The sequence below is a fragment of the Odontesthes bonariensis genome, chromosome 16 (assembly GCF_027942865.1).
Source record: "Odontesthes bonariensis isolate fOdoBon6 chromosome 16, fOdoBon6.hap1, whole genome shotgun sequence".
Classification (NCBI taxonomy): Eukaryota; Metazoa; Chordata; class Actinopteri; order Atheriniformes; family Atherinopsidae; genus Odontesthes; species Odontesthes bonariensis.
In genome coordinates this window covers 36,277,430-36,301,136 of record NC_134521.1, presented here as the reverse complement: position 1 = coordinate 36,301,136, position 23,707 = coordinate 36,277,430, and the positions used below count along the sequence as shown (strand labels likewise).

Here is a 23,707-nt window from a genome sequence, read left to right as displayed (position 1 = left end):
GAGAGAGGCAGATAAGGAGTGAGTCTGATTACCAGATACTGGCTACTCATCCAGACAGAAGGGAGCAGAAGTGTTGAGAAGTTCAAAGTGTGTGGAGCTGAACAGCAAAGCAGTCCTGGCACCTGCAAGAGTTCAAATCTAAAAAGAAAAACACGGATTATTGATTGATCATTATTGATTATTGAAGCTGGCTCAAAGCAGCAGCATTTGAATGAATGAAAAAGAAAGTTGACACATTTACAGATGGTTCTTCTCGTGTGTCTCAGATCCAGCACATGAGCATCTATTTTAATGCACTGACACAGTTTCAGCCTGTGTCAGTGAAAGAAAAGCTGAATCTTAAACCTTGAGTTATTGGAGGTTCTGAACAGAGAACATCCTGAACTGATATTTCTCTTTATGATAAACATCCCAGCCAAATCAAATGTCAGAATATCAAAATCCTCCCAGTGTTCACAGCTCAAACAGGGGGCATCCCCACTCAGTCGTAACATTTATGTCCACGTGGAACTTCCTCCAAGTCACTCAACATATCCTTGGATTCATTTGGAAAGATCCTCTAAATTCCAATGGTTTTGCACTTGATTCTGAGGGGAGTAACACACTCAAATGCCCTATTTCCCAATTAATTTAATGCCTCGGGTATAAACAGAAAGGTTCTGTTTTGGAGGATGTAAATAAAGATACAGCACTGAAGGGAAGTTTGTTAAGATCTGCAGAGCAGCATGGAATAAAGCACTGAATGTGTGTCAGCAGTGCAAAGATTTCTGCATTTTATATGGCACATGATGCCTCGATGACTCAGCATAAAAGCTCCATGACATTTTCATCAGACTCCTGCTTTCTTCTCAGCTCCCAGTTTATATTCCCCAGAAGGGTTTTACATCATGTATTGAACTCAGAGCAACTTAAAAGTGAGGGAAACTGTGGGGTTCAGTGCCTCATCCACAGGCAGATTAACTTTAAGCATTTAAGTGTAGATTAAGGAGGCAAACCAGCAGAAGCCCGGAGCCATTCACAGCAATGTGTTTGTGAATCATGAAAAAAAAACTCAGACCAGACACGGTGCAGTGCAGAAATCAGAAGTGAACACAGGCACTCATCAAGTGCAGTTGCATTGAGTTTATTGGGCTTTGGGACATGCTGATCTTTGCACAGAATCCTTGGATCTGTGATCATCTTCAGTGAGCAGGTTTTCCTTTTTCTTTTTCTTCAGTGTTTGTTTGCTGTGAAATGATTGATGAGGCTGGGGTTTTTCTGGCCGCTGACCTGCTTCTCACTCAGGCTGGGCAGAAGAACCGGCTCACTGCGCACCGAGGTCTGGTAGAAAGGACAGACTTTCAGATGAGCAGATATCAGAGGGACGTCTGCCATGTGCCACGAGTCCACTGAAGAGAACAGGTGACTGAACTCCCACACCTGAAGAGAAACAGGAGCAGAGTCATGAGGACAGGAGGGAAAGACTTGGATCAGGGACGTGATGGTTCAGTGCCTGCTGCGGATCTCACCGGCCTGGCCTTCCACCTGGCTCCTCCGTGGGAATAAGTCTTCTTCTCCCAGCGCAGGGTGACCATCCCTCTGTCCTGCAGCAGAGAGGAGCACACCTGCCTCATCAGCTGGGACACCAGAGCCAGCTGGGACAGGGACAGACTGTCCAGGAAACTGGCCATGTGGCACAGCACCTCGTAGGGCAGAGAGCTCAGAGAGTCCCCCCCTCCTTCAGCTTTCCTCTGACCGGCGGGCGAGCCGGCAGCGCTGCTGGCTGAGCCGTCATCTGGCGAGGGTCGGATGGTCGGACGCAAATTGAAACTCCTCAGCTGCTGACTGTGAGGAGAAAAGGAAAGAGGATTATATAGTCCACTTTGTGCTGAGTCAGCCCCTTTCTCGTGCTGTTCTAACTGTAGTCTGAAACTCAACTCAACTTTATTTATAAAGCTCTTTAAAACACCCGTGGCTGAAACAAAATGCTCTACATGAATAACAACACGAAATATAAGCCATAAAACATAAGAACAACATAAAAACAATCATAAACAATAGCAATATTAAAACAATAAAACAATAACAGAATCAGAGTCTCATGCTGGGTTAAAAGCCAGGGAATAAAAATGGGTTTTAAAAATGGACGGTGAAGGGGCTTGTCTGATGTGAAATGGGAGGTCGTTCCACAGAAACGTCACAAACGTGTCCCCTGGCACCCTGACAGTGTACAGACGTTTCATCAGTCAGACAGACAGAACTTCCCCTGTAGAAGGTGATTTTCTTACCTGCTGAAAACGCCCGATCATCCTCCTCACCGTACAGCATTAGCCTCCTCTTCTGTCTGAGCAGCTGGATTTTAGATATTATCAGTGAAATATGCACCAGAACTTTAGCTGTTAACTCTGGACTGTAGTTCACCTGTGAAATATTCCCTTTTAGGCTCCAATAATTGGGCATTTGTGGATGTGAAAACAGGTGTTTTTTGACAGGATTGGTTTACTTTGGTAACATTACTTCAGTTGAAGTTTACAATAACAGCTGCAGTCCATGCTTGGGTGGAGCAACTGCAACGATGAAAGAGTTATGAACAACACAGTCTCCAGCAAAGCAGCAACCTTGTGCTGCCCATCACCGAAGGTGGGACTACCTGAGTATCTGGGGCCTCATAATGAAGCCCTGCTGCATCAGCAGCTTGCTGCCCCTCTGCCCCGGTGAGCAAAGAGTTCTGGGTGAGGGAACATGTGGACATTTCATACTTATATTAGCCACATCTGAGATCCCTGATTGGTCAGTTGTTGACTACATTTTGAGTCAATGGCCAATCATGGCTTGTTGTGTTATGAACCCCACGTTACTGAGGACCCAGGCATGGCCACCTGGAGGATGCGTTGGCGGCATGAAGAACTGTTTAAGATGGAAGCGTTTTTAGCTTTTTTAGCTTGTGTAAGTGCTGTTGTCTGTTCTTTAGCTTTGCCATAAAACAACATACTATAAGTCATGGTGGACAAAACGCTGCTGTTTGATGGAGTTCTTTAGTTTGAACTTTCAATAAAACAGCATATGACCAATGTGTTGTACCACCTGTGAGGGCTAAGTGCTGTTAGCTTCTGAAGGACTAAACCCTTTTCTTCACTCTCCATTGTTTCCTTGTTCTAATGTTTTGCTGCCTCTTGTAGTCAGTCTCAGAAATGCCAGGAACAATCTGCGCTGTGGGCTTCTCTTATTGTGTTGCTGCTGATTTGCCTTCCAACTCTCTGACCCTTCTTTAAAAACAAAATCTGGTTCAGTTCCCTCCATCATTCCCAGCCTCAACAAGCCTGGTTTGGACCCCGATAATCTCAACAACTACCGGTCAATTTCCAGCCTCCCGTTTCCTTAGCAAGATCCTGAAAAGAACAGTGGCCATTCACATCCATCACTATCTGTCCCGCCATGAGCTCTACGTACCCCTACAGTCCGCCCACAGATGACCTTCTTTTGGCCGCAGACTGGTTATGTCAGTATACTCATCCTTCTGGACCTCTGCAGCTTTTCACACAGTTTCCCACTCCATCCTCAAGGCCCCATCCTCGGCCCCCTACTTTTCACAGTTCCATGCTCCTCCCGGGTCAGATCATTCATCGACACGGCCTCACCTTTCATTACTACGCTGATGGTGCTCATCTGTGTCTGAGCACCTCACCACCAACCCCCACAGTCTCTGACCAACTGCCTACAAGACATAAAAACGATGACAATCAATATGCTCAAACATGGTTCCCACTGACTCATCCGTGCCTTAATCACTATTAATCACTATTTCATCAGAGTCCTGTTCGGGGCTCCCAGCAAAGACCTGGACAGGATCCACTATGTGCAAAACTCTGCAAAAGAGTCCTCACCCCCACCCTTATCCACCTTCACCGGCTCCTGGTCGAGCTCTGCATGGACTACAAACTCCTCCTTCTCACCTTCATATCCCATCCTGCCCGGCCTGGCCCCCCAGTGACCTCAAATTATTATTATTATTATTATTATTATTATTATTATTATTATTATTTATTAGCTTTGCTCTGCTGTTGGAAGCAAACTTTTCTCATCTTTCCATCTTAAGCAACACCAGCAAAGCCAAGCAGTGGACCAAGAGTTTCCTTCCCAACGCAGAACAGTGAACACAGAGCTGTCCATGTGAGTCCATCTTCACATATTAAGCAGCTGCTGATCAGCCATTTGTTTGACGTAATCTGAAGTCATGAGTTCATTTAAGGATAGATACTACAGTGGACTGTGGATACGTGTGGGTTGTGCTCACTTGTAGGTGACGGTGGCTCTGTGTGTGGAGGGCTGAAACCTCCTCTGGGTGTAGGTGCATCCCAGATAAGCCAGGGGGCACCTCTGCTCAAACCATCCACTCAGGCCGGTCTGGATGTCACTGTGAACGTTCCTGATAGGAGATGAGAGTTCATACAATCATTACACACGGCCACATCGATACAGTGAATAAAAGTCTCTGATGGAGGTGATGTTAGTAAATCTCATTTTGATTTTCTTCTGCACCTTGAGTAACTTTACGACTCGTTTTATTTGGTAAAGCTTGCTTTCCCTGGGCATTATGTTAGCTTTGTTTCCTGTTCTTCTCACAGGTGCCATGTTAGTCATTATCTTCCCCAGAAAATATGTATGAGTATGTTCTTTGCTAGATATTTGTTCCAGTCTTGTCTCTTCATCTGTCATTTGGATGTCTGTTTTGGGCCTTGGAGTTCCTGCCATGTGCAGCGGCTTTATTTAAAATCTTATTGTTGTTTCCTCTCAGATACACTGGAAAAAATGCTCCTCCAAAAATAAGAAAAAAAAACAACAAATACAAGACGTTTTGGCTTGAAATAAGCAAAAAAAATCTGCCAATGGAACTAGTGAAAATCGGCTTGTCAAGATTTCTTGAAATAAGATGTGATATTTGGGACTTTTGAGATAAAAGTGATCTTGAAATTAGCTTAAAAACCTCTTCAAATGTCAAAAAAGCTTGTTTCATATGATATGTGACTCAAAACAATTTGTTTTCAAGACTTTTTCATTTAACAAGATATTCAAGATGTATTTGTCTTCAAACAAGTCCCTATATCTGGCTGAAATAGTACTTGTTAGGCAGTTGTGTCTTATATTAAGTGTAATGAGATATTTTGACAAGAAATGAGACAAATATACTTGGTAAGACTTTGATTTTTTTCAGTGTATGAATTGGATTACTTTTGTGTCTGCATTTGGGTGATTATCACTTCCATGTTGGGATTGAGAGCTGAGTCAAACCCACCTGAAGTGTGTGGCAAACTCCCTGCGGTGGAAGGTGTGGCCGCAGAGGAAGGTGAACATGCAGCTGGTCCTGTTGTTTCTGCTGTTCACACTCTCTGCCTGCAGCTGCAGACACAGCTTCAGCGGCCTGTCCACCATCACCTCCGCCAGTGTCGTCATCCCTTTAAATGGAGCTGAGCGGAAAGAGTACGTCTGCGTTCCGATATCAACATAAAGCCCATCGGTGCCCTTTGACTCACTGATCTGCAAAAAACGAATGATTAGACAGAGATGCCTCTGCAGTTAGAAATCACGTACATCTCCTTTACTGCTGAACGGTTCCTGGTTTTTTATCCTTCTGGTACCTTGTGACCCATGACTGCCTTGTCAGCGTAGCCCTGCAGGGTGGCTGCTGCTTCATCAGAGAACCAGTCGTCCTCACTGACTCTGAGGTCCGATGTGTCCACACCTCGATCTTCAGTCAGCCCTTTGGGAGTATTTTCGTACAGATGAACCCGATGCCTGAAGTGGTAACTTTCAGGGACCTCCCAGGAAAAAATATGTAGAATCACAAGTTTTCATAAAACGTGGTCTGAAATGTGATGCTTCATTACTGCTGCAGCCTTCCATAAGCTTTAACATGAGATATCCCACACTCAGCACTTTACAGGGTTGTCTGGAGTAGGGATGTCACGATACCACACATTTAGTAGTCCATACCAATACCAGTGGAATTCCCCAATTCTTTACCACTTTGCCCCCAAAGTGAACGTTAACATGACTTAAACTTACCTTGAAGTCTGTGAATAAATCTGAATATCTGTCTTTGAGACACTTCACTAAAATGGAAGTGTTTCCTCCTTTCGTCTGAATAATCGTCCGAATCTATTACTAATCCCTGATCCTCCGCCTTCCAGACACTATTTTTCTCTCTGACAGGTCGAGGCGGAGCTGCAGCTGCCATCCTCCTTGTTCCTTTGTCATTTAACGGCACACTGGAACACTTGTAGGTGTTTCCTCCCCGGTACCAACGGTACCGACGGGACTGTAGAAAAACGAGTGCCGTCATGTTTGTGGAATGGTGGCATCGACTTGGTACCGAGGTACTGGTTCTCGTGACATCCCTAGTCTGGAGAGTTTATCACTGAGTTGAACAGTATGCTGAAAGGCAGCCAAAAAGCTTAAAATGTTCCCTCAAAGATAAGTGTTTTGGCTAAGAATGGAAAAGTGTGCAGGACAAGAAGGCCGTGGTTATCAAATGAAAGTATGGGCACATTTCATTCTTATTTTCATGGAGAACTCATCACCTTGAAAGAGCGCAGCGTCTGGACCGGGATGGGCTCCAGGCTGCCGTAGACAAAGTCTTTCTCCCTTGGGGTGCAGGCCACGATCTGGCCAAAGCTGAGCAGCATGCGCCCATGGTGCACCATGTACATGTTGTACTCCTGAGGGGTGAGCTGCTGCCCCAGGCGCTCCAGGACCCCCGCCTGCCACGGGGCCTGCCCGGTCTTACTTATGTCCCGCTCAGGGCAGCTTTCGGCTGCAGTGGAACCATCTTTCTCTGTGTTTTGGTGCTCTGCAGGTGCACTGTCCTGGTCCACAGCCTCTCTGGGACCTGTCCCGCTCCAGGTCTTTGCCTTCTCATCAGGTTTCTTGTGTTCTTTTGGTTTGTCAAGTTTTTCTTGAGCGACCTTACAGCCGCCTCTCTCCATGCTGAACATCATCTCAGCCAGGTTGTATTTCTCTTTGTCGATGACCAAACCCTGAGCCACACTGTTCTGGGAGCTTTCTTCTGCAAGGTTCAGAAAAACACAATGGGTTTGGAAAGGAAACACATATTTTTCTCATAAATGACTAATAAATGAGTTTGAATTTAAATCTGACCAAATGTGCAACAATCAAAGTGCATTGTGTGGGGACTTATGGGACTCAGGTTTCTCATCCTTTAGATGATCCTTTTAGAAAGTACTGATCTCATGTTGGACCAGAGCTGGACGATGGCTCACCTTCTGTGGGATGTTCGTGTGGAACTTCACTGACGAGCCCTCCGACAGCCTCTTCCACCTCAGCTTTTATTTCCTCCTCCTCTGCCTCTGCCAGCTCTGGATAGAGGGACTTCATTTTGAGGCGGTTGTATAAATCTGTCTGATCAACCATAGCCATGGCCATTTCTAGAGCATCTCCCTGTGCCTCGCTGTCCTTAAACACATTGTCCTGCAGGGCTTTAAAGCCATGTGGGTTTGTGTCATCGGTCGGGCGGCGGAGCCACTCCATGGAGCAGCTCACCACGCTGGCCGGGCACGCCTGGAGGTGAGCTGCCTGTGAGGAGCGGGGCATCTGAAGCGGGCAGCCGTACTCAGCATTGAGGCAGGGCACCCTGACGTTAGGGCAGAGCAGCAGGTGATCCTCCTCTTTGCACAGGTGGAACACAGCCCCGCAGAGCAGACGGCAGGGGACCACCGCACAGCACACCGACACCTCCACCCGAGCCCTGCAGCGCCGGCTGAAGCAGGAGTCACAGTGCACATGCTGCCGCACCCTGGAGGCTCGAGAGCGATGACTCTGGGTGGAAAACAAAGTTAAATGCAGTTGTGTGAGAAAGAAAGAACGCCCCTTCCAATTTTAAGATTTAACATGCCAGGACATGAAAAAAAAAAAAAAAAGGCATTTACCAGCATCCATCCATTTTCTATACCCGCTTAATCCAATTTAGAGTTGCAGGGTGGCTGGAGCCTATCCCAGCCTCATCTCAGGGCCACAGAGACAGAGCAGACACACAACCATGCACACTCACTCTCACTCCCGAGGACAGTTTAGATGAACCTAGCATGCATGTTTTTTGGATGGTGGGAGGAAGCCGGAGTCATTTACCAGCATTATTCGATTAGAAAATAAAAAGGCAAAATGCAGAAACAGTGTGTGATTGAACAGCTTGTAGAATCCAGTTCAGCTGCAGTAACTTAAACACGTCACTGAGGTTTGCAGCATGTGTTTCTGCACAGCCCTCTGGAGGTCCCACCACAGCCTCTCAGTCAGGCTGAGGTCTGGACTGATTCTTCTCTTCTTCACACATTCTGCTGTAGATCTGCTGCTGTGTTTGGGAACTTTGTCCTGTTGATGAGCCAGTTTCAGCCCAGCTTTAGCTGTCGGACAGACGGCCTCACATCTGACTCTAGAACACTTTGGTATCCAGAGGTGGACTCTGACTGCAAGGTGCCCAGGTCCTGTGGCCCAGATCATCAGCTGTGCATGATGACCGGACATCTCTACTTTGGTCTCGTCTGTACTATGAACATTGTATCAGAAGCATTTTGATATATTTATGTTCATTTCAGAGAGAAGAAGCTTTCTTGTGCCACCCCTAAAGAAAGTAATACTTGTTTGGTCCTGTTCTAGTGATCGAGGTGCTCATACATGCTGATGATGCCTAAGGAAGCAGTAAAGATTTGTTTAGTTCTTCACACTCTGCCTCTGCATTTTGGCTATTCTACAGGCAAATACTACAGGTTCTCAGTCAATTCTGAAAATAAAGTATGAAAGTATTGTTTTAAAAAAAAAACGTCTGTTTTCAAATTTCAAGTAAAGGACCAATCCAAAAGTTTTGTTTGCCTAATAGTTTAAGCAGCATGAATAGTTTCTTGTTTCATCTTGTGTGGGACTGCACGGTAAAGATAAATGAGCAGCTCCACAGCAGCCAGAATGAAAGAAAAGCTAACCGTGGCAAAGCCAAAATACATCCTGAAATGCACGGCGTATAATAGAAAGTCTGTCACTCACCATAATCGGCTGGTTTTGTGATCCTGAAGAAGAGACGGAAAGTATTAATCATTGGTAACATCAGCCCAAAACACCTAATCAAAGTGGTCACCTGTGACCTATGAAAAAAAATCAGTTTTCATTCATGATTTGTTATCACTGGTCCCATAAGCCTGATCATTATGTCAGATCAAGCACAAAGAAGAACACAGCCGTGCTGGCTGCTCTGTTAGGATCTACATCCTGACAGCATTGTGCTGAAGTGAAGCAGCTGTGCAGGTGACCATCTTAGCTTAGCAAATCACCATGCTAACATTTCCTAATTGGAGCTAAACAATGTACCAATGATGGATGGCAAGTCATTCCACCACCTTAGTCTTCATAATACCCCAGCTGTGGCCCCCCACAGAAACTTTAGCTAAATCCAAAGTCACTAGCTCAGAACAATGTCCTGAGCATGGCTGAAATAAAGGTAGGAATCTCTGAAACATTTAGTATAAATGCAATGTTTTCCCTATTCTGTTATTCAGTGAGCAGTCAGATTAGAGTCCATGTCCAGCAGCAGAATAAGACAAACTCCAGGATGCTTTTAGTCTTCATGCACGCCAGGATCTGGATGTACCATCATGCTTACAAGCATCCACAAAGAATCCTCTAAATGCAAAGCTGATGCTCACTGATAAATCTCAACAGTAAGTTGGACAAACACTAAAGCAATTAAAACATGTAACATCTACACTTGTTTCCCTGTATTTTCCGTTCAGAAGTAGAATCACAGGGGTTTCAAACGCGTCTTACCGGGTCGCCACCACAGACGTCTTGTTTGCCTCTTTGGTTCTATAATGTTCTTTTCAGTGCTGGCGCGTGCTTCTCAGTGGCAGGTTAAAATTAGCCAAGCAGCAGGTTCAGGAGGAGAAATAACTCCCCCCTCCCTCTGTTTCTTACGACTGCAGAAAACACAAGTTGTCCAACTTTATTTAAGACCTCTTCCTGTCTTCATTCAGTGGGCTGAGTTTATATAATAATGTGAGCACCTGTTTTTATTGCAGAATGAAAAGTTCATACTCTGCTGGAATCAATGCAAACAACTGGATTTGTGCACTCAAATCTCCACTAGAGGACACTGCCTGGGATTTAAATGGAGCCTTAACTTGTGGGGTGTGCAGGTTGAAATGAATTTCCAGCAGCAGCACGATATAAAGCAGAGGCAGCTTTCCTGATGTAAGTGGCCGAGAGGGCTGGAAACCAAACCGTATTTCTGACCAGCTGTGTAACATTTCTCGGTCAGTACTCAGCTCTATTTATAACATGCACACATAACAGACACGCATGCAGAACTCCTACTCTTTATAGGCACAGGACATAGTTCAGGGGGCTTGTTCCTCTGCTTTTCAACTCACACAGTGGTGAGCTAAAAGGTGCAGCTCACTCCTTCCTTTAACTCCTTTAACCCACAGGACACGGTAACCAGTCATTGTGTGTCCATGTGTGTTTGTTCCAAGCTAACTGCAGTGACAGACTTCTGTTGTTCTCTTTGTTTGCAGGACGGGCCTGCAGCTTCAGAAACCTGAAGGATGGTGAGCTTTTATTTTCCAACCCTTTTGTTTCCCTCTCAGTAGGTTTAAGGTTGCAGAAGTTAGTGCTCCGCCTTTATAAGGGCAGCATCATGTAGTGTGTGCTGTTTACATAAAAACTACATCAAATTTAAACCCTTTAGATGTCTTTTACATCATTTATGTTATGTAGTTATGTAGATCTGAAGACAGTTTACAGCATGTGTTTGTTATTAGTAACACTCCATCTGACTCTAGGTTAGATGGATAATTCAGCCAGATGTGCAACATGCAAATGTACTGATCAGTCATTACTCTTTGGCACCTGTGCTTTAATGTACTGGAGGCAGTGTTCAGTTTCCCTGTAGAAAGAGAAAAATAGAAAGCGTGACACCTTAACACTGAATCAAACTGGTCAGAAATCCACAATATCTTGACCTGTGATTGATTTGTGATCTGTTATCATCATTTCAAGTCAAAGTGGAGAATGTCACCTCTGGCATCCTCAGCAGGACTTTTACACTCAGTGGGGTCACATGGCTCTGAAAGGATCAGATTATTGGCTAAATTACAATCAGACTGAGCTGAGCAAGGGTAATTCTCCTTGGATATGTGGCGGTGAATGAATGGGATCAGAGGCACAAAGCGTGTCATACCCCGGTATGATAGGTGGCGCTGTACCCATTCCAGCTGTTGCTAATAGAGCCACTTCCTGTTGACCTCTTCACCACCAACAACAACAACAAACTCAGGCATTGGAGAAAGATGGAGAACGCAGAGCCAGATGAAGCTACGTCCCTCTACATTTGGTCTGTGATGAGCTGCTTGTTGCACAAACTCGATGCCCAACGGAGCATTCTCCATCGCGTTGTTTCTTTCTTTCTGAAGGCGACAACAACAGGAATATCGTCTCCTTTGACTTCCGGGTCACGACCCCGGGAAAACATCTGGAGCATGCGCAGAACGCAAAGTCTGATTCACCACGTGCTTCAGCGTCTACAAGCAGGTTTAGAGTGACTTTCAACCCAGTTATCTCGGGGTCTGAATCCCATCCGATCCAGTTCTTAGTCAGATTAAGGTGTCTACATGCACTTAATAACTCAGTCTGATTGTAATTGAGCCAATAATCCGATCCTTTCAGTGCCATGTGACCCCACTGAGTGAGGATCTTTAACTTTAATAAAGTTGTGTAGCTTTGAATGCAGTTTGGCAGCACGTGTTTGTTATTAGTGACACTCCATGTGACGTGGGCCTGATGGATGTTTCAGCCACACATACATGCAAACTGATCAGCTTCCGCCCTGTTTCAGAGTCATCGCTCTCGAGCCTCCAGGGTGCGGCAGCATGTGCACTGTGACTCCTGCTTCAGCCGGCGCTGCAGGGCTCGGGTGGAGGTGTCGGTGTGCTGTGCGGTGGTCCCCTGCCGTCTGCTCTGCGGGGCTGTGTTCCACCTGTGCAAAGAGGAGGATCACCTGCTGCTCTGCCCTAACGTCAGGGTGCCCTGCCTCAATGCTGAGTACGGCTGCCCGCTTCAGATGCCCCGCTCCTCACAGGCAGCTCACCTCCAGGCGTGCCCGGCCAGCGTGGTGAGCTGCTCCATGGAGTGGCTCCGCTGGCCCACCGATGACGCCCATTCCCATCAGAATACAGAGCTCCATGAAAACCTGGTCAGGGAACGAGAACTGGGGGGGTGTCTGGATCTGGCTATGGCCCTGAAAGATCAGGATCGTCTGTTTCACTCCATAAAGATGAAGAAGCTGTTCCCAGAGCTGACCAAGAGTGCGGAGGAAGAGGAGAGGGAGGAAGAAAGGAGGAAGAAGGAGAGGAAGAAAAAGGCCAACCTGGAGAAGGAGGAAGCAGAGCGAGAGGCCAGAGGTACCACCTGGAAGACTTTTAACATACATAACTTAAATTTGCCTGAAATAGAGGCTGAGGAGGAGGAAGAGGAGGAGGAGGATGAAGAGGATGTCGAAGATCAGCCAGAGTTAACTCAAGAAGAAAGGGAAGCTCTTGCCAGGGCGTCAGTGGATGCTGATTTGTTAGTGAACTACAACGCCTGGGAGCGCATGTTCAGCATGGAGATGGGGGGCTGCAGGGAAGCCACGGGGGGGGCTGCAGCCGGCAGAGGGCGGGCTAAAGGAAGGGGGGCAGGCCTGGAGGCTCTGACAGAGGAAGCAGATTCATGTGCAGGTGCTGCAGCATCCACGAGTGGTGCATGCACTGCTCCCCTGCTCCCCTCCTCATCCTCCTCTGTGGCTGGGAAAGCTAAGACGAAGACGTTTGTATACGAACACATGGAACCGATGAAGATCATCACCGTGCGCACCTTTAAAATCCCAACCAGCTTCTCTGCCAGGCACAACCGCATCCGCAATCCTGGTTTCTACAAGAAGGTGAATGAAGCTGTGGATACCAGCGACCTGGGGGTGGCGCAAGAGGACATGCCAGTGTGGGAGGAGGTTCAGGTGAGGCAACCTTCCACAGGGATGCCCCCAATACACCTGTAAAGTGATACCAACTGGCCTACAGCAAAAACAAGCCATGAGCACACTGATGAGTAAACCTTTACCTGAAGCTGAATCAGTATATGTTAATTAAACTTGTGTCCAGTTTAAATACCTTCCAGGCCTCTAAAGCAGCTGGCCCACCTATGTTTAACCCACCCAAATTAGACAGTTGGAGGCAGAGGAACTGGGAAACTCTCGGAAGTTGGAACTCAGAGCTTGGATTTTAGAGTCGTAGCTGGTGAGACTTTCTGAGCCAGAAATCTGAGTTTGGGGGGCCTTCTAGATTATTTTCCCCACTAACTCGGCCCCTACCTAAGTTCAAATATAACATTCCATGATCCTTGAGACAGAAAAGGTCAACCAGTCAACCAAACACCCTTCATTGTTGAGCTTCTTCAGAAGTTACACCAACAAAGGGGCTATTTGAGCAGAAGAATAATGTTCCATACAGCGTGGGAGCGGATTCAATTCAATTCATTTTTATTTATATAGCGCCAAATACAACAAATGTCATCTCAAGGCACTTAGATAGTAAGTCCAATTCAAGCCAATTGGAATTCAATTAATTAATAATAATCATAATTCATAAAATAATCCAATTCGTTCATATAGAGCCAATTCAAAAACAATTTCCTAGCTAAGAAAACCAACAGATTGCACTGAAAACTTTTTGTTTTTCGGTCCAATCTCCCGGCCTGAGCGTGCCTGAGGCGACTGTGGAGAGAAACGACTCCCTTTTAACAGGAAGAAACCTCTGGCAGAACCAGACTCAGGAAGGGTGGCCATCCGCCTCCACCAGCTGGGGTTTGAGAAGACAGAAAGGGGGGAGGGGGGGAGGGCCGCAGCGGCACTGTAACACCATTCAAAGGATATCTGTTGGAACAGGGAAACACGAGTTAATGACCACAATAATATCACATATACATAAAGAGAGTAAAGTGAGGAAAGGTGTGACAGATGAGGCCCCCCAGCAGTCTAGGCCTATAGCAGCTTAACTATGGGATGTTTCAGGATTACCTGAGCCATCCCTATTCAAGGTAAACACAAGAAACTTGTGCTAACGAAAAAATAAATAATAAAATAAAGGACCAGACTCAGTGAGTAATTCCCTATACTCCCTATATAGATCTGCTCCTCACACCACAACAACCATCTTTTTACAGCCACAAGCTACCTCAGCCTCTCACCAACTGCACACCAGTCACAGCGGGGTGGGGATGCAAACCCTGGTTCGGGTAGGGGGAGAAATAAAAGAGGTAAGATAAGCGGGAATGGGATTCAAACCCTGGTTCGGGTAGGGGGTAATGAAAGTATAGAGGGTGCCAGAGGTGGAGGCAGAACAAGACACACTAGCAGACACACTATAAGATTCAACAGACCTAACTATAAGCTTTATAAAAAAGGAAAGTTTTAAGCCTGGTCTTAAAAGTGGAAAGGGTGTCTGCTTCCCAGACATTTACTGGCAGCTTATTCCACAAGAGAGGGGCCTGATAACTGAAGGCTCTGCCTCCCATTCTACTTTTAGAAACTCTGGGAACCTCAAGTAAACCTGCAGTTTGGGAGCAAAGTGCTCTGTTAGGAAAATATCTTACAATGAGATCTTTAAGATATGATGGAGCTCGGTCATTAAGAGCTTTATATGTAAGGAGAAGAATCTTAAATTCTATTCTGAATTTAACAGGGAGCCAATGAAGAGAAGCTAAAACTGGAGAGATATGATCTCGCCTGTTAGTTCTCATCAAAACTCTGGCTGCAGCATTTTGGATCAACTGAAGGCTTTTCAGAGAATATGTGGGACAGCCCAATAATAAAGAATTACAGTAGTCCAATCTTGAAGTAACAAATGCATGGACTAGTTTTTCTGCATCACTCTGAGACAAGATGTTCCTGATTTTAACAATATTACGAAGGTGAAAGAAGGCAGTCCTAGAAACCTGTTTTATATGCGAGTCAAATGATAAGTTCTGGTCAAAAATAACTCCAAGGTTCCTCACTGTAGAACTAGAAGCCAAGGAAATACCATCTAGAGTAACTATATAGCTAGACAATTTCTCCCTGAAACGCTCAGGTCCAAAGATAACGACTTCAGTTTTGTCTGAATTTAGAAGCAGAAAGTTCTGAGTCATCCAGGTCTTTATGTCTTTAAGACATGCTTGTAGTCTGACCAACCTATTGGGTTCATCTGGTTTTATAGATAAGTACAGCTGAGTATCATCAGCATAGCAATGGAAATTTATGCCATGCTGTCTAATAATGTTACCTAATGGAAGCATGTATAAAGTGAAAAGAATCGGTCCAAGCACAGAACCCTGAGGAACTCCATGACTTACTCTGGTGTGTGAGGAAGATTCTTCATTTACAAGAACAAACTGAAATCTATCAGATAAATATGATTTAAACCAGCCTAATGCAGTTCCTTTAATCCCAATAACATGTTCAAGTCTGTGTAATAAGATACTGTGATCGACCGTATCAAATGCAGCACTGAGATCCAACAGGACAAGCACAGACACAAGTCCGCTATCAGAGGCTAAGAGGGGCTCATTGGTAACTTTCAGCAGTGCAGTTTCTGTGCTATGATCCACTCTGAATCCTGACTGAAACTCTTCAAACAGATTATTTCTGTGTAAATGATCACAAAGCTGAGCTGCAACTATTTTTTCAAGAACTTTAGACATAAAAGGGAGATTGGATATAGGTCTATAATGAGCTAACACTTCTGAATCAAGAGTAGGTTTTTTAAGTAAAGGTTTAATTACAGCAACCTTAAAAGTCTGAGGTACATATCCTGTCAACAAAGACAGATTGATCAAATCCAATATGGAAGTGTCAATTAATGGGAAAACCTCCTTGAACAGTCTGGTTGGGATTGGGTCTAAAACACAAGTTGATGGTTTAGAAGAGACTATTGCTGTTGTTAGCTCAGAGAGATCAACTGGGCAGAAGCCGTCTAAATATAAATCAGGTTCTAAAGATACTTCTAAAGCTGCTGTACTTGATGATACATCACTGATAATAGTGGGAAGGACTCCATCAATCTTCTCTCTGATAGAAACAATTTTATTGATGAAGAAGCTCATGAAATCATCACTGCTGAGAGTTAAAGGAATACCTGGCTCAGCAGAGCTCGGACACTTAGTCAGACTGGCTACAGCGCTGAAAAGAAACCTGGGATTATTCTTATTCTCTTCTATCAATGATGAATAATAAGCAGTTCTAGCTTTACGAAGGGCTTTCTTATATGTTATTAAACTATCTTTCCAGACTAACTGAGACTCTTCTAAATTAGAGGAACGCCACTGTCTCTCCAGCTTTCTTGCAGTCTGCTTTAAAGCACGCAGCTGTGAATTATACCAAGGAGCCAGCCTCTTCTGACTGATTACCTTCCTTTTCAGAGGGGCAACATTGTCCAGTGCTGTACGCATTGAAACTATAGTGCTGTCAACAAGAGAGTCAAGTGCTGCTGGAGTAAAGTTTAGGTAGTCGTCCTCTGTCATATCTGCACATGGCAGTGAAGAAAAGGATGATGGAATTAACTCTTTAAATCTGGTTACAGCATCCTCTGATAGACACCTTCTATACGTAAACTTCTTCTCAGAAACTGTATAGTCAAGTAATGTAAACTCAAAGGTTATCAGAAAATGGTCAGATAAGACAGGGTTATGAGGGAACACTGTTAACTGTTCACTCTCAATCCCATAAGTCAGCACAAGATCAAGGGTGTGATTAAGGCAGTGAGTCGGTCCGTGAACACTCTGAGAAAATCCAATAGAGTCTAATTGTGAGAATGCATTAAGCATTCTCACTATTAAGTTCCTGTTTCTCTTTATTATTATTCCGTATTCCATATTCTTCCGCCGTTTTTCGGCATTCAAATACTTCAGCATACTTTCAGCTATTTCAACAAATTTGGTATCAAAATGTTCAGCTCTTTCAGCTCTCGATGGGAAATATTTTTTGGTGTTTCTAACTTTTCAACTTTTTAAGATATTAAGCTTTTTGTTCAACTTTTTTCCCCATTAAAAGTAATGGTAAATCTTCAAATCCTTTCAAATCCTTTCAAATCCTTCAAATCTTAACTAGTTCAGCATACTTTCAGCTAGAGACACCATTCAAATTTTAAAATGTTCATAAGACATTCAGCTATTACAAAATGTTTCATCTTTTAAAAATATTCGGCCAATTTTTAAATATGACAGTTTCAAAAATATGAAAATTAAGTTCTTCAAATCCTTATCTTCAAATCCTTTCAAATCCTTCAAATCCTTTCAAATCGTAACTAGTTCAGCATACTTTCAGCTAGAGACACCATTCAAATTTTAAAATGTTCATAAGACATTCAGCTATTACAAAATGTTTCATCTTTTAAAAATATTTAGCCAATTTTGAAATATGACAGTTTAAAAAATATGAAAATGAAGTTCCTTCTTGGATTTTAGAGTGAGACATTCAGCAGTGCTGATAAGTTTCAACTTTTCAAACAAATTACTATAACTTTCATACAGTTTAACTGAGAGAAACAAATTATACCTTAAAATGTAGGTAAACTTGTCCTCTTTCAGCCAATGTAACTCACATGAACAGATTTTGAACTATGAGCCTTTAAGCTTGAACAACTTCTCAAATTCTGACGAAATCTGCCATTTTTGAATCAGCTTCAAGTGTTTCAAACTGCTTCCATTTAAATATAGTTCACTCCACAGATGTAAAACTACTTTGCTAACTTCTTCTAAGCCTTCTGCTTCTAACGATGTTGAAATTATTTTTCTAGCTGCTCAACTTTTCTCACAAAACGTATTTGAAGTCAGTGTTCGGCATCATTTCTCTCCCGCGATCGGCGGGCGGCTGTCTCATCTCTCCATATATGTTGTGTGTGTTGAAACTGCTTCGATTTAAATATAGTTGACTCCACAGATGTAAAACTACTTTGCTAAGTTCCTCTAAGCCTTCTGCTTCTAATGGTGTTAAAATTATTTTTCTAGCTGTTCAACTTTTGTCACAAGACGTGTTAGAAGACAGTCTGCGCCTCAGATTTGTCCCGCGGCTGCAGCAGCTGTGCTCTGTGTCTGTCTGTGTAGTCTTTAAATAGGTCATATGCACTTCCATTTTCACAAAACGACGTGGTCTAATGGTAACACTATCAGTTTTTCGTGCAGGTGGCCTGGGTTCAATCCCCAATATGTCAGATCAAAATTTTTTAATTTTTTTTTTATAACTATTTAAGCATACTTGCAGCCATTTCAACTGTTTCTAGCTTAAGTTTATCTTCAAATCCTTTCAAATCCTTCAAATCCTTTCAAATCTTAACTACTTTAGCATACTTTCAGCTAGAGACACCATTCAAATTTTAAAATGTTCAAATCTTTTAGCTTCTTAAGATTTTTTTAGCAAGGTAATTCAGCTCATGCATTCTCACAGCTGTTTCGCAGGAACAGCTCTTTCTAGTATAGAATTAAAGTTCATATTCAGGCTGTCATTTTCAACATCTACATGAATATTAAAGTCACCCACTACAATGACTTTATCTGTACTCAGCACTAACTGGGATAAAAACTCTGAGAATTCAGACAGAAACTCAGAATAAGGGCCAGGTGGACGATACACAACAACAAACACAAGAGGTTTCTGGGATTTCCACTTTGCGTGGGAAAAACTGAGAATCAGAGATTCAAAAGAGCTCAAACTAATCTTGGGTCTGGGACTGATGAGTAACCCTGATCTGAAAATAGCTGCCACTCCTCCTCCTCTGCCTGTGGTTCCAGGAACGTGAACATTTAAACAGTCAGAGGGAGTTGCTTCATTAATGCTAACATGATCCTCCTGCTGCAGCCAGGTTTCTGTAAGACAAAATATATCAATATGATGATCACACATCAACTCATTCACTACCAGAGACTTCGAAAGGAGAGATCTGATATTCAGCAAACCACATTTAATAGTTTGATGTTTTTGTTCAGTTAAAGTTTTTGTTTTAATAATTTCTTTTTGCACAAGAGGATTTGCTCCTTTTGTGTTAATCGATTGGGTGGTTAGCAGCAGGTGGGAAGCTGCAGAGAAGTGTGTAAGACTACAACTCTGCATCCTGGTCTGAGCCCTGGGTTGTCATGTTTTAGGGTGGCAAATAAATTCATCCATATTTCTAGAAATGAGAGCTGCTCCTTCCAAAGTGGGATGGATGCCGTCTCTCCTCATCAGACCAGGTTTTCTCCAGAAAGATTGCCAATTATCTCTGTAGCCCACGTTGTTTGCTGGACACCATCTAGACAACCAGCGATTGTAGGACGACATGCGGCTAAACATGTCATCACTGGTCAGATTTGGCAGGGGTCCAGAGAAAACTACGGAGTCCGACATTGTTTTGGCAAAATTACACACCGATGCAACATTAATTTTAGTGACCTCCGATTGGCGTAACCGGGTGTCATTAACGCCGACGTGAATAACTATTTTACCATATTTACGTTTATCCTTAGCCAGCAGTTTTAAATAGGATTCTATGTCGCCCGCTCTGGCCCCTGGAATGCATTTGACTATGGCCGCTGGTGTCTCTAATGCCACGTTTCTGACTATGGAGCTGCCAATTACCAGGGTTTTGTCCTCAGCGGGTGTGTCGCTGAGTGGGGAAAATCTGTTTGAAGCGTGGACAGGTCGATGGTGAACAACGGGCTTGACTTTAGAGCTATGCCTCTTCCTGACAGTCACCCAGCCACCCTGTAATCCTGGCTGCTCAGGTTCTGCTAGGGGGAGGCTAATTGAGCTAGCTACGCTAGGTGGCTCCACACTGGCTAAAGGGACCTGGCTCGCTATCGGTTGATTTTCAACAGTGCAGAGCCGAGCTTCCAATTCAGATAACCTCGCCTCCAAAACTACAAAAAGACTACATTTGTTACATGTACCATTATCGCTAAAGGAGGCAGAGGAGTAACTAAACATCTGACACACGGAGCAGGTGAAAGCAGGAGAAGGAGGAAGAGAACCGGTAGCCATGCTACGCTAGAGAACCAGACACACCGCTAAAAAGTGAGAATAAAGATCTGTAGGAGTGTGTTAGAACAGAACGGTAAGCTATAGAGTTTAACTATGCAAAATTGTGTAAGTTATAGATCGAAATAAAGTGATTAACCGTACTCCAAGCGGAGCAAGAAATTCCACAGTGCACAAGCAAGGTAACAGGAAGTGATGCAACACGTCTTACCGCAAAGCGTCACAGTGTCAGATCTGCAAGGGACATCTTGTGTTTGTTTCTCATAATTCATGCAGTTAAACATACATTAGGCTGTAAAATGTTAGACTCACAAACATAGCAATCAGAACACAGTGGAGTAAAAATGATTTTCAGCTGAGCTGGTAAAGAAGGAAGCACATTCTCCACCAATCCTGTAAGACGCTTCTCAACAATACAGAGAACTCAAAGACATTTCAGGGAATGTACGTTTAAACAAAGACGGCCTTTAACTAATAACCCACCGATAAAATCCCAAACTTTTATTTCAGAATGTTTCATCGGCTGTATTATGGTGAGCTCCAGCAAACTGTCATATTCATGTAGGTTTTAGAGATGTTTTGCTTCATGAGGGATGGTTTTCTGAAATGCGTTTTCTTTCGTTGCTTTTCTTTGGTCACACCTCAGAGCCACGGTTACCTGGTCAATGTGATACGGTAGATCAGATATTTGCTTCAGTTTTAAAGGTATAACACATCCAAAGGCATCTCGTTCTGCTTGATTTCCCTCTCAGGCCTCCCTGCTGTGCTGCCTGGAGAGGGAGCTGAGGGGTCACCTCATTGCTGAGAGCACAAGCACGGACAGTCTGCTGTCAGGCCAAGGCACACAGACCTACAACTTCCCCTCTGCTCCTTTCCAAAGAAACAGTTCGCTGGCGGACCTGACAGCTGTGAAACCTCTGGAACTGCATCTTCAGCTGCAGGTGGAGAGCGTCACCGGCCGGCACCACAAGGCAAACTCCGCCTTCACCTTCCTCTGTGGAAACACCTTCCAGCGCAGAGAATACGGCAAACACTACAAGTGAGTTTTAGCATTAATGTATTTCAAAGTAATTTCCCACATGAGAGGTAACACGAGCCAAAATATCCCATTACCATCAAAGATGTATCAAAATAATCCGTTTCTCTTCATCAATATGCTGCCAAATCCAGGAACATCCACAGTGACATCCAGATGAGTGTGAACGGCTGGTTTGAGCAGAGGTGCCCACTGGCGTATCTGGGATGCACCTACAGCCAGAGGAGGTTTCAGCCCTCCACACACGAAGCCACCGTCGACTACAAGTGAGACAAACCAATAAAGATCATTCAAAATGAAAGAAATGTATGAATGAATAGATGTAAACAAACTGAAACTGACATTTACAGCCTCAATTCCAATGACACTGGGGTTCTGTGTGAACAGAACACAAAGTAGAACCAGTCTTTATAGAAAATAGCACAAAGATATGATGTCAAACATGAGGGAAGATTTAAACTTATTAAAAATGTCAGCAACACATTTCAAAGTAAAGCTAAGTGTCATTTGCACAGCTAAAAGGCTTAGGGTTAGTCATTAAGGCATATTTGACAGCTGAGACGGGGTCCCTGCAACCCTGGGTGGAAAGGTGGTTCAGAACTGGATGAAAGTCATTAAAGCTTCACAACATTTGAACAAATGAATCACAACTTCAGTTCTCCAGTTTTAAAGGTAGGGTAGGAGATCCTGGATTTTGAGTCCAGCCAAGCTGCATTTTGAAAATACACAGGTAAAAAGTCCCAACCCTTTTCTTCACTTTCCCCCCGAAGGCACGCCTCTAGAGTACATGAACGCGCACGAGCACGAAGGTGCACGAGCGCTGTTCTGACAGCAAGCATCGATCGTTGCCGTATTTAGTATTTAGTTTATGCTAACTATACGTTTAATAATGCTAGGTGCTAGCCAAGCTGGCTCTAGTTTAGCTTCCTGCCAAGCTTCGTTCACGGAGCAGGGTACGCGCACAGGGGAGGGAGGAGCAGATTGCAGTTTGATAGACGTCATCAGTATCCAATCATTGTGAACGGACCGTTCACAATGATTGGATACTGTTTTTCCTAGATTGTACGTTCTAGAGGCCACTAAAACTTTTCATATTTGTGTCAAAACTTTTAATTAATTGGTTGCAATGGGGGTGTGAAGAGTATTTCAAGCAATATGTAAAAAAATGTTCCAGAAAAAGATCCCCTACCCCGCCTTTAAGCAGAGCAGAGCCAGGTCCTAATAACATAAAAAAAAGCCTTTTTTTATTCTTTATAGTAGGAGCAAGAAACCAGAAGTGTAGTGAGAGTGAGAGAAAACAGTAAAACTGGGAGAAAAATGCTGCTTATTCAGTGTTATCTTTGCTTTCAGTGAGGAGCTGGGCTGCTTCAGTCTGCATCCCACCACCACCTCCTCTCTGGGCGACACCTCCCAGAGCATCGTGGACTCCTCCACCACCAGGAGGAGAGGAGGTCCAGGAGGGGAGGACTCTCTGAGCTCTCTGCCCTACGAGGTGCTGTGCCACATGGCCAGTTTCCTGGACAGTCTGTCCCTGTCCCAGCTGGCTCTGGTGTCCCAGCTGATGAGGGAGGTGTGCTCCTCTCTGCTGCAGGACAGAGGGATGGTCACCCTGCGCTGGGAGAAGGAGTCCTCCTCACACAGAGGAGCCAAGTGGAGGGTCAAGCACAGGGTAAGCTAATAGCCAGAAGCATTTCTGAGGAGTTACAGACTGCGTGGGAGATGATTTGAGCTTTTATCTGTAAATACCGGAAAGTTGAAAGTATGTAAAGTAAAATAAAGAGAAACTTTTTCTTCAGAGGGATCTTCAGTGATAAATCAAGCTGAAACTAAACAAAAAGAGCTTTTTCAAATACGAGCAGGGCACGTGTTCTGATGCAAAATAACATCCAGACTGATCATTCAAGGCTCCCTGTTTGCTGCTGCAGGTATGGCAGTTCAGCACCTCCTTCTCTGCTGTGGACTCCTGGCGTTTCAGAGACGTGTCCCCCATCTCAGAGCACCTAAAGGCGTGTCCCTACAACGAGAAAGAGTCAAAGACGGAGAAGATTCAGCTGCCACGTATCCAAGACAAAATGCAGATCAACACGAGCTTGAAAGCTCCCTCACTGGTCGGCTTGCTGCAGCAGAAGAGGATCATGATGTAACAGATCTGCGCTCAGAAACCAAGAAGCTGGGGACCTTTGCTGTGTTCTCATCTCATTTTCCCCTGGACAAATGCCACAAGATGTGATACAGACATAAGTTTTGACACTAAAGCTGTGACAGTGATGCAAAGTCTCACAGCCCTTAATTTAGCGTTTGTGTCTAACTTTATTAACAAAGAATGTCAGAGGTGCACGTGTGCTGATGATGTACGAAATAAAGTAAAGAAACAAAGCAACAGATATCTGCTGTTTTTATTCAGTTGGAACGACAAATGTGAGCTTGTTGAATTACTTTAGTCCTGGTTTGCTCTCATGATAGAGATATGTGAGAATTAATTAAGGAAATAAGAATAAGTTGGGAGTCTGAATCAGAACTCTTGCAGCAGGAGAAGGAAACTAACCGTGCATAGTCCATGCCTTAGATAATAAATGTATTTTAGTGTGTATAATGGATGCAAATGATGTTTTTTCTCAGGA

General features: G+C 44.2%; 2 protein-coding genes across 3 annotated transcripts; one reads left to right on the top strand and one right to left on the bottom strand.

Moving 5' to 3' along the window:
* Positions 1-1,117: 1,117 nt before the first annotated feature.
* LOC142401546 (F-box only protein 40-like) lies at positions 1,118-9,855 on the bottom strand. The gene is made up of 9 exons (XM_075487008.1): positions 9,805-9,855; positions 9,028-9,050; positions 7,257-7,812; positions 6,558-7,042; positions 5,616-5,795; positions 5,273-5,514; positions 4,274-4,405; positions 1,509-1,824; positions 1,118-1,419 (listed from the first exon to the last, which is right to left on the bottom strand). The coding sequence occupies exons 2-9, from the start codon at positions 9,028-9,030 to the stop codon at positions 1,213-1,215; spliced, it is 2,121 nt and encodes a 706-aa protein (XP_075343123.1). The 5' UTR covers positions 9,031-9,050; positions 9,805-9,855; the 3' UTR covers positions 1,118-1,212.
* A 508-nt stretch (positions 9,856-10,363) lies between these two features.
* On the top strand, positions 10,364-23,438 carry LOC142401547 (F-box only protein 40-like). Of its 2 annotated transcripts, none has more exons than XM_075487009.1 (7): positions 10,364-10,469; positions 10,551-10,583; positions 11,870-13,024; positions 20,803-21,089; positions 21,221-21,352; positions 22,437-22,755; positions 23,012-23,438. In XM_075487009.1, the coding sequence occupies exons 2-7, from the start codon at positions 10,581-10,583 to the stop codon at positions 23,228-23,230; spliced, it is 2,115 nt and encodes a 704-aa protein (XP_075343124.1). In that variant the 5' UTR covers positions 10,364-10,469; positions 10,551-10,580; the 3' UTR covers positions 23,231-23,438. The 2 variants fall into 2 exon arrangements, with proteins under 2 accessions (XP_075343124.1, XP_075343125.1); XM_075487010.1 differs by having other exon boundaries at positions 10,374-10,424.
* Positions 23,439-23,707: the final 269 nt, after the last annotated feature.

Coding starts and splice junctions, on each gene's coding strand:
- LOC142401546 (XM_075487008.1), bottom strand. Junction 7,043..7,256: donor ACACGAACATCCCACAGAAG/GTGAGCCATCGT, acceptor TGAACCTTGCAG/AAGAAAGCTCCCAGAACAGT. Junction 5,796..6,557: donor AGACGCTGCGCTCTTTCAAG/GTGATGAGTTCT, acceptor TTTTCCTGGGAG/GTCCCTGAAAGTTACCACTT.
- LOC142401547 (XM_075487009.1), top strand. Junction 13,025..20,802: donor CAGTGTGGGAGGAGGTTCAG/GTGAGGCAACCT, acceptor TTTCCCTCTCAG/GCCTCCCTGCTGTGCTGCCT. Junction 21,353..22,436: donor GAAGCCACCGTCGACTACAA/GTGAGACAAACC, acceptor CTTTGCTTTCAG/TGAGGAGCTGGGCTGCTTCA.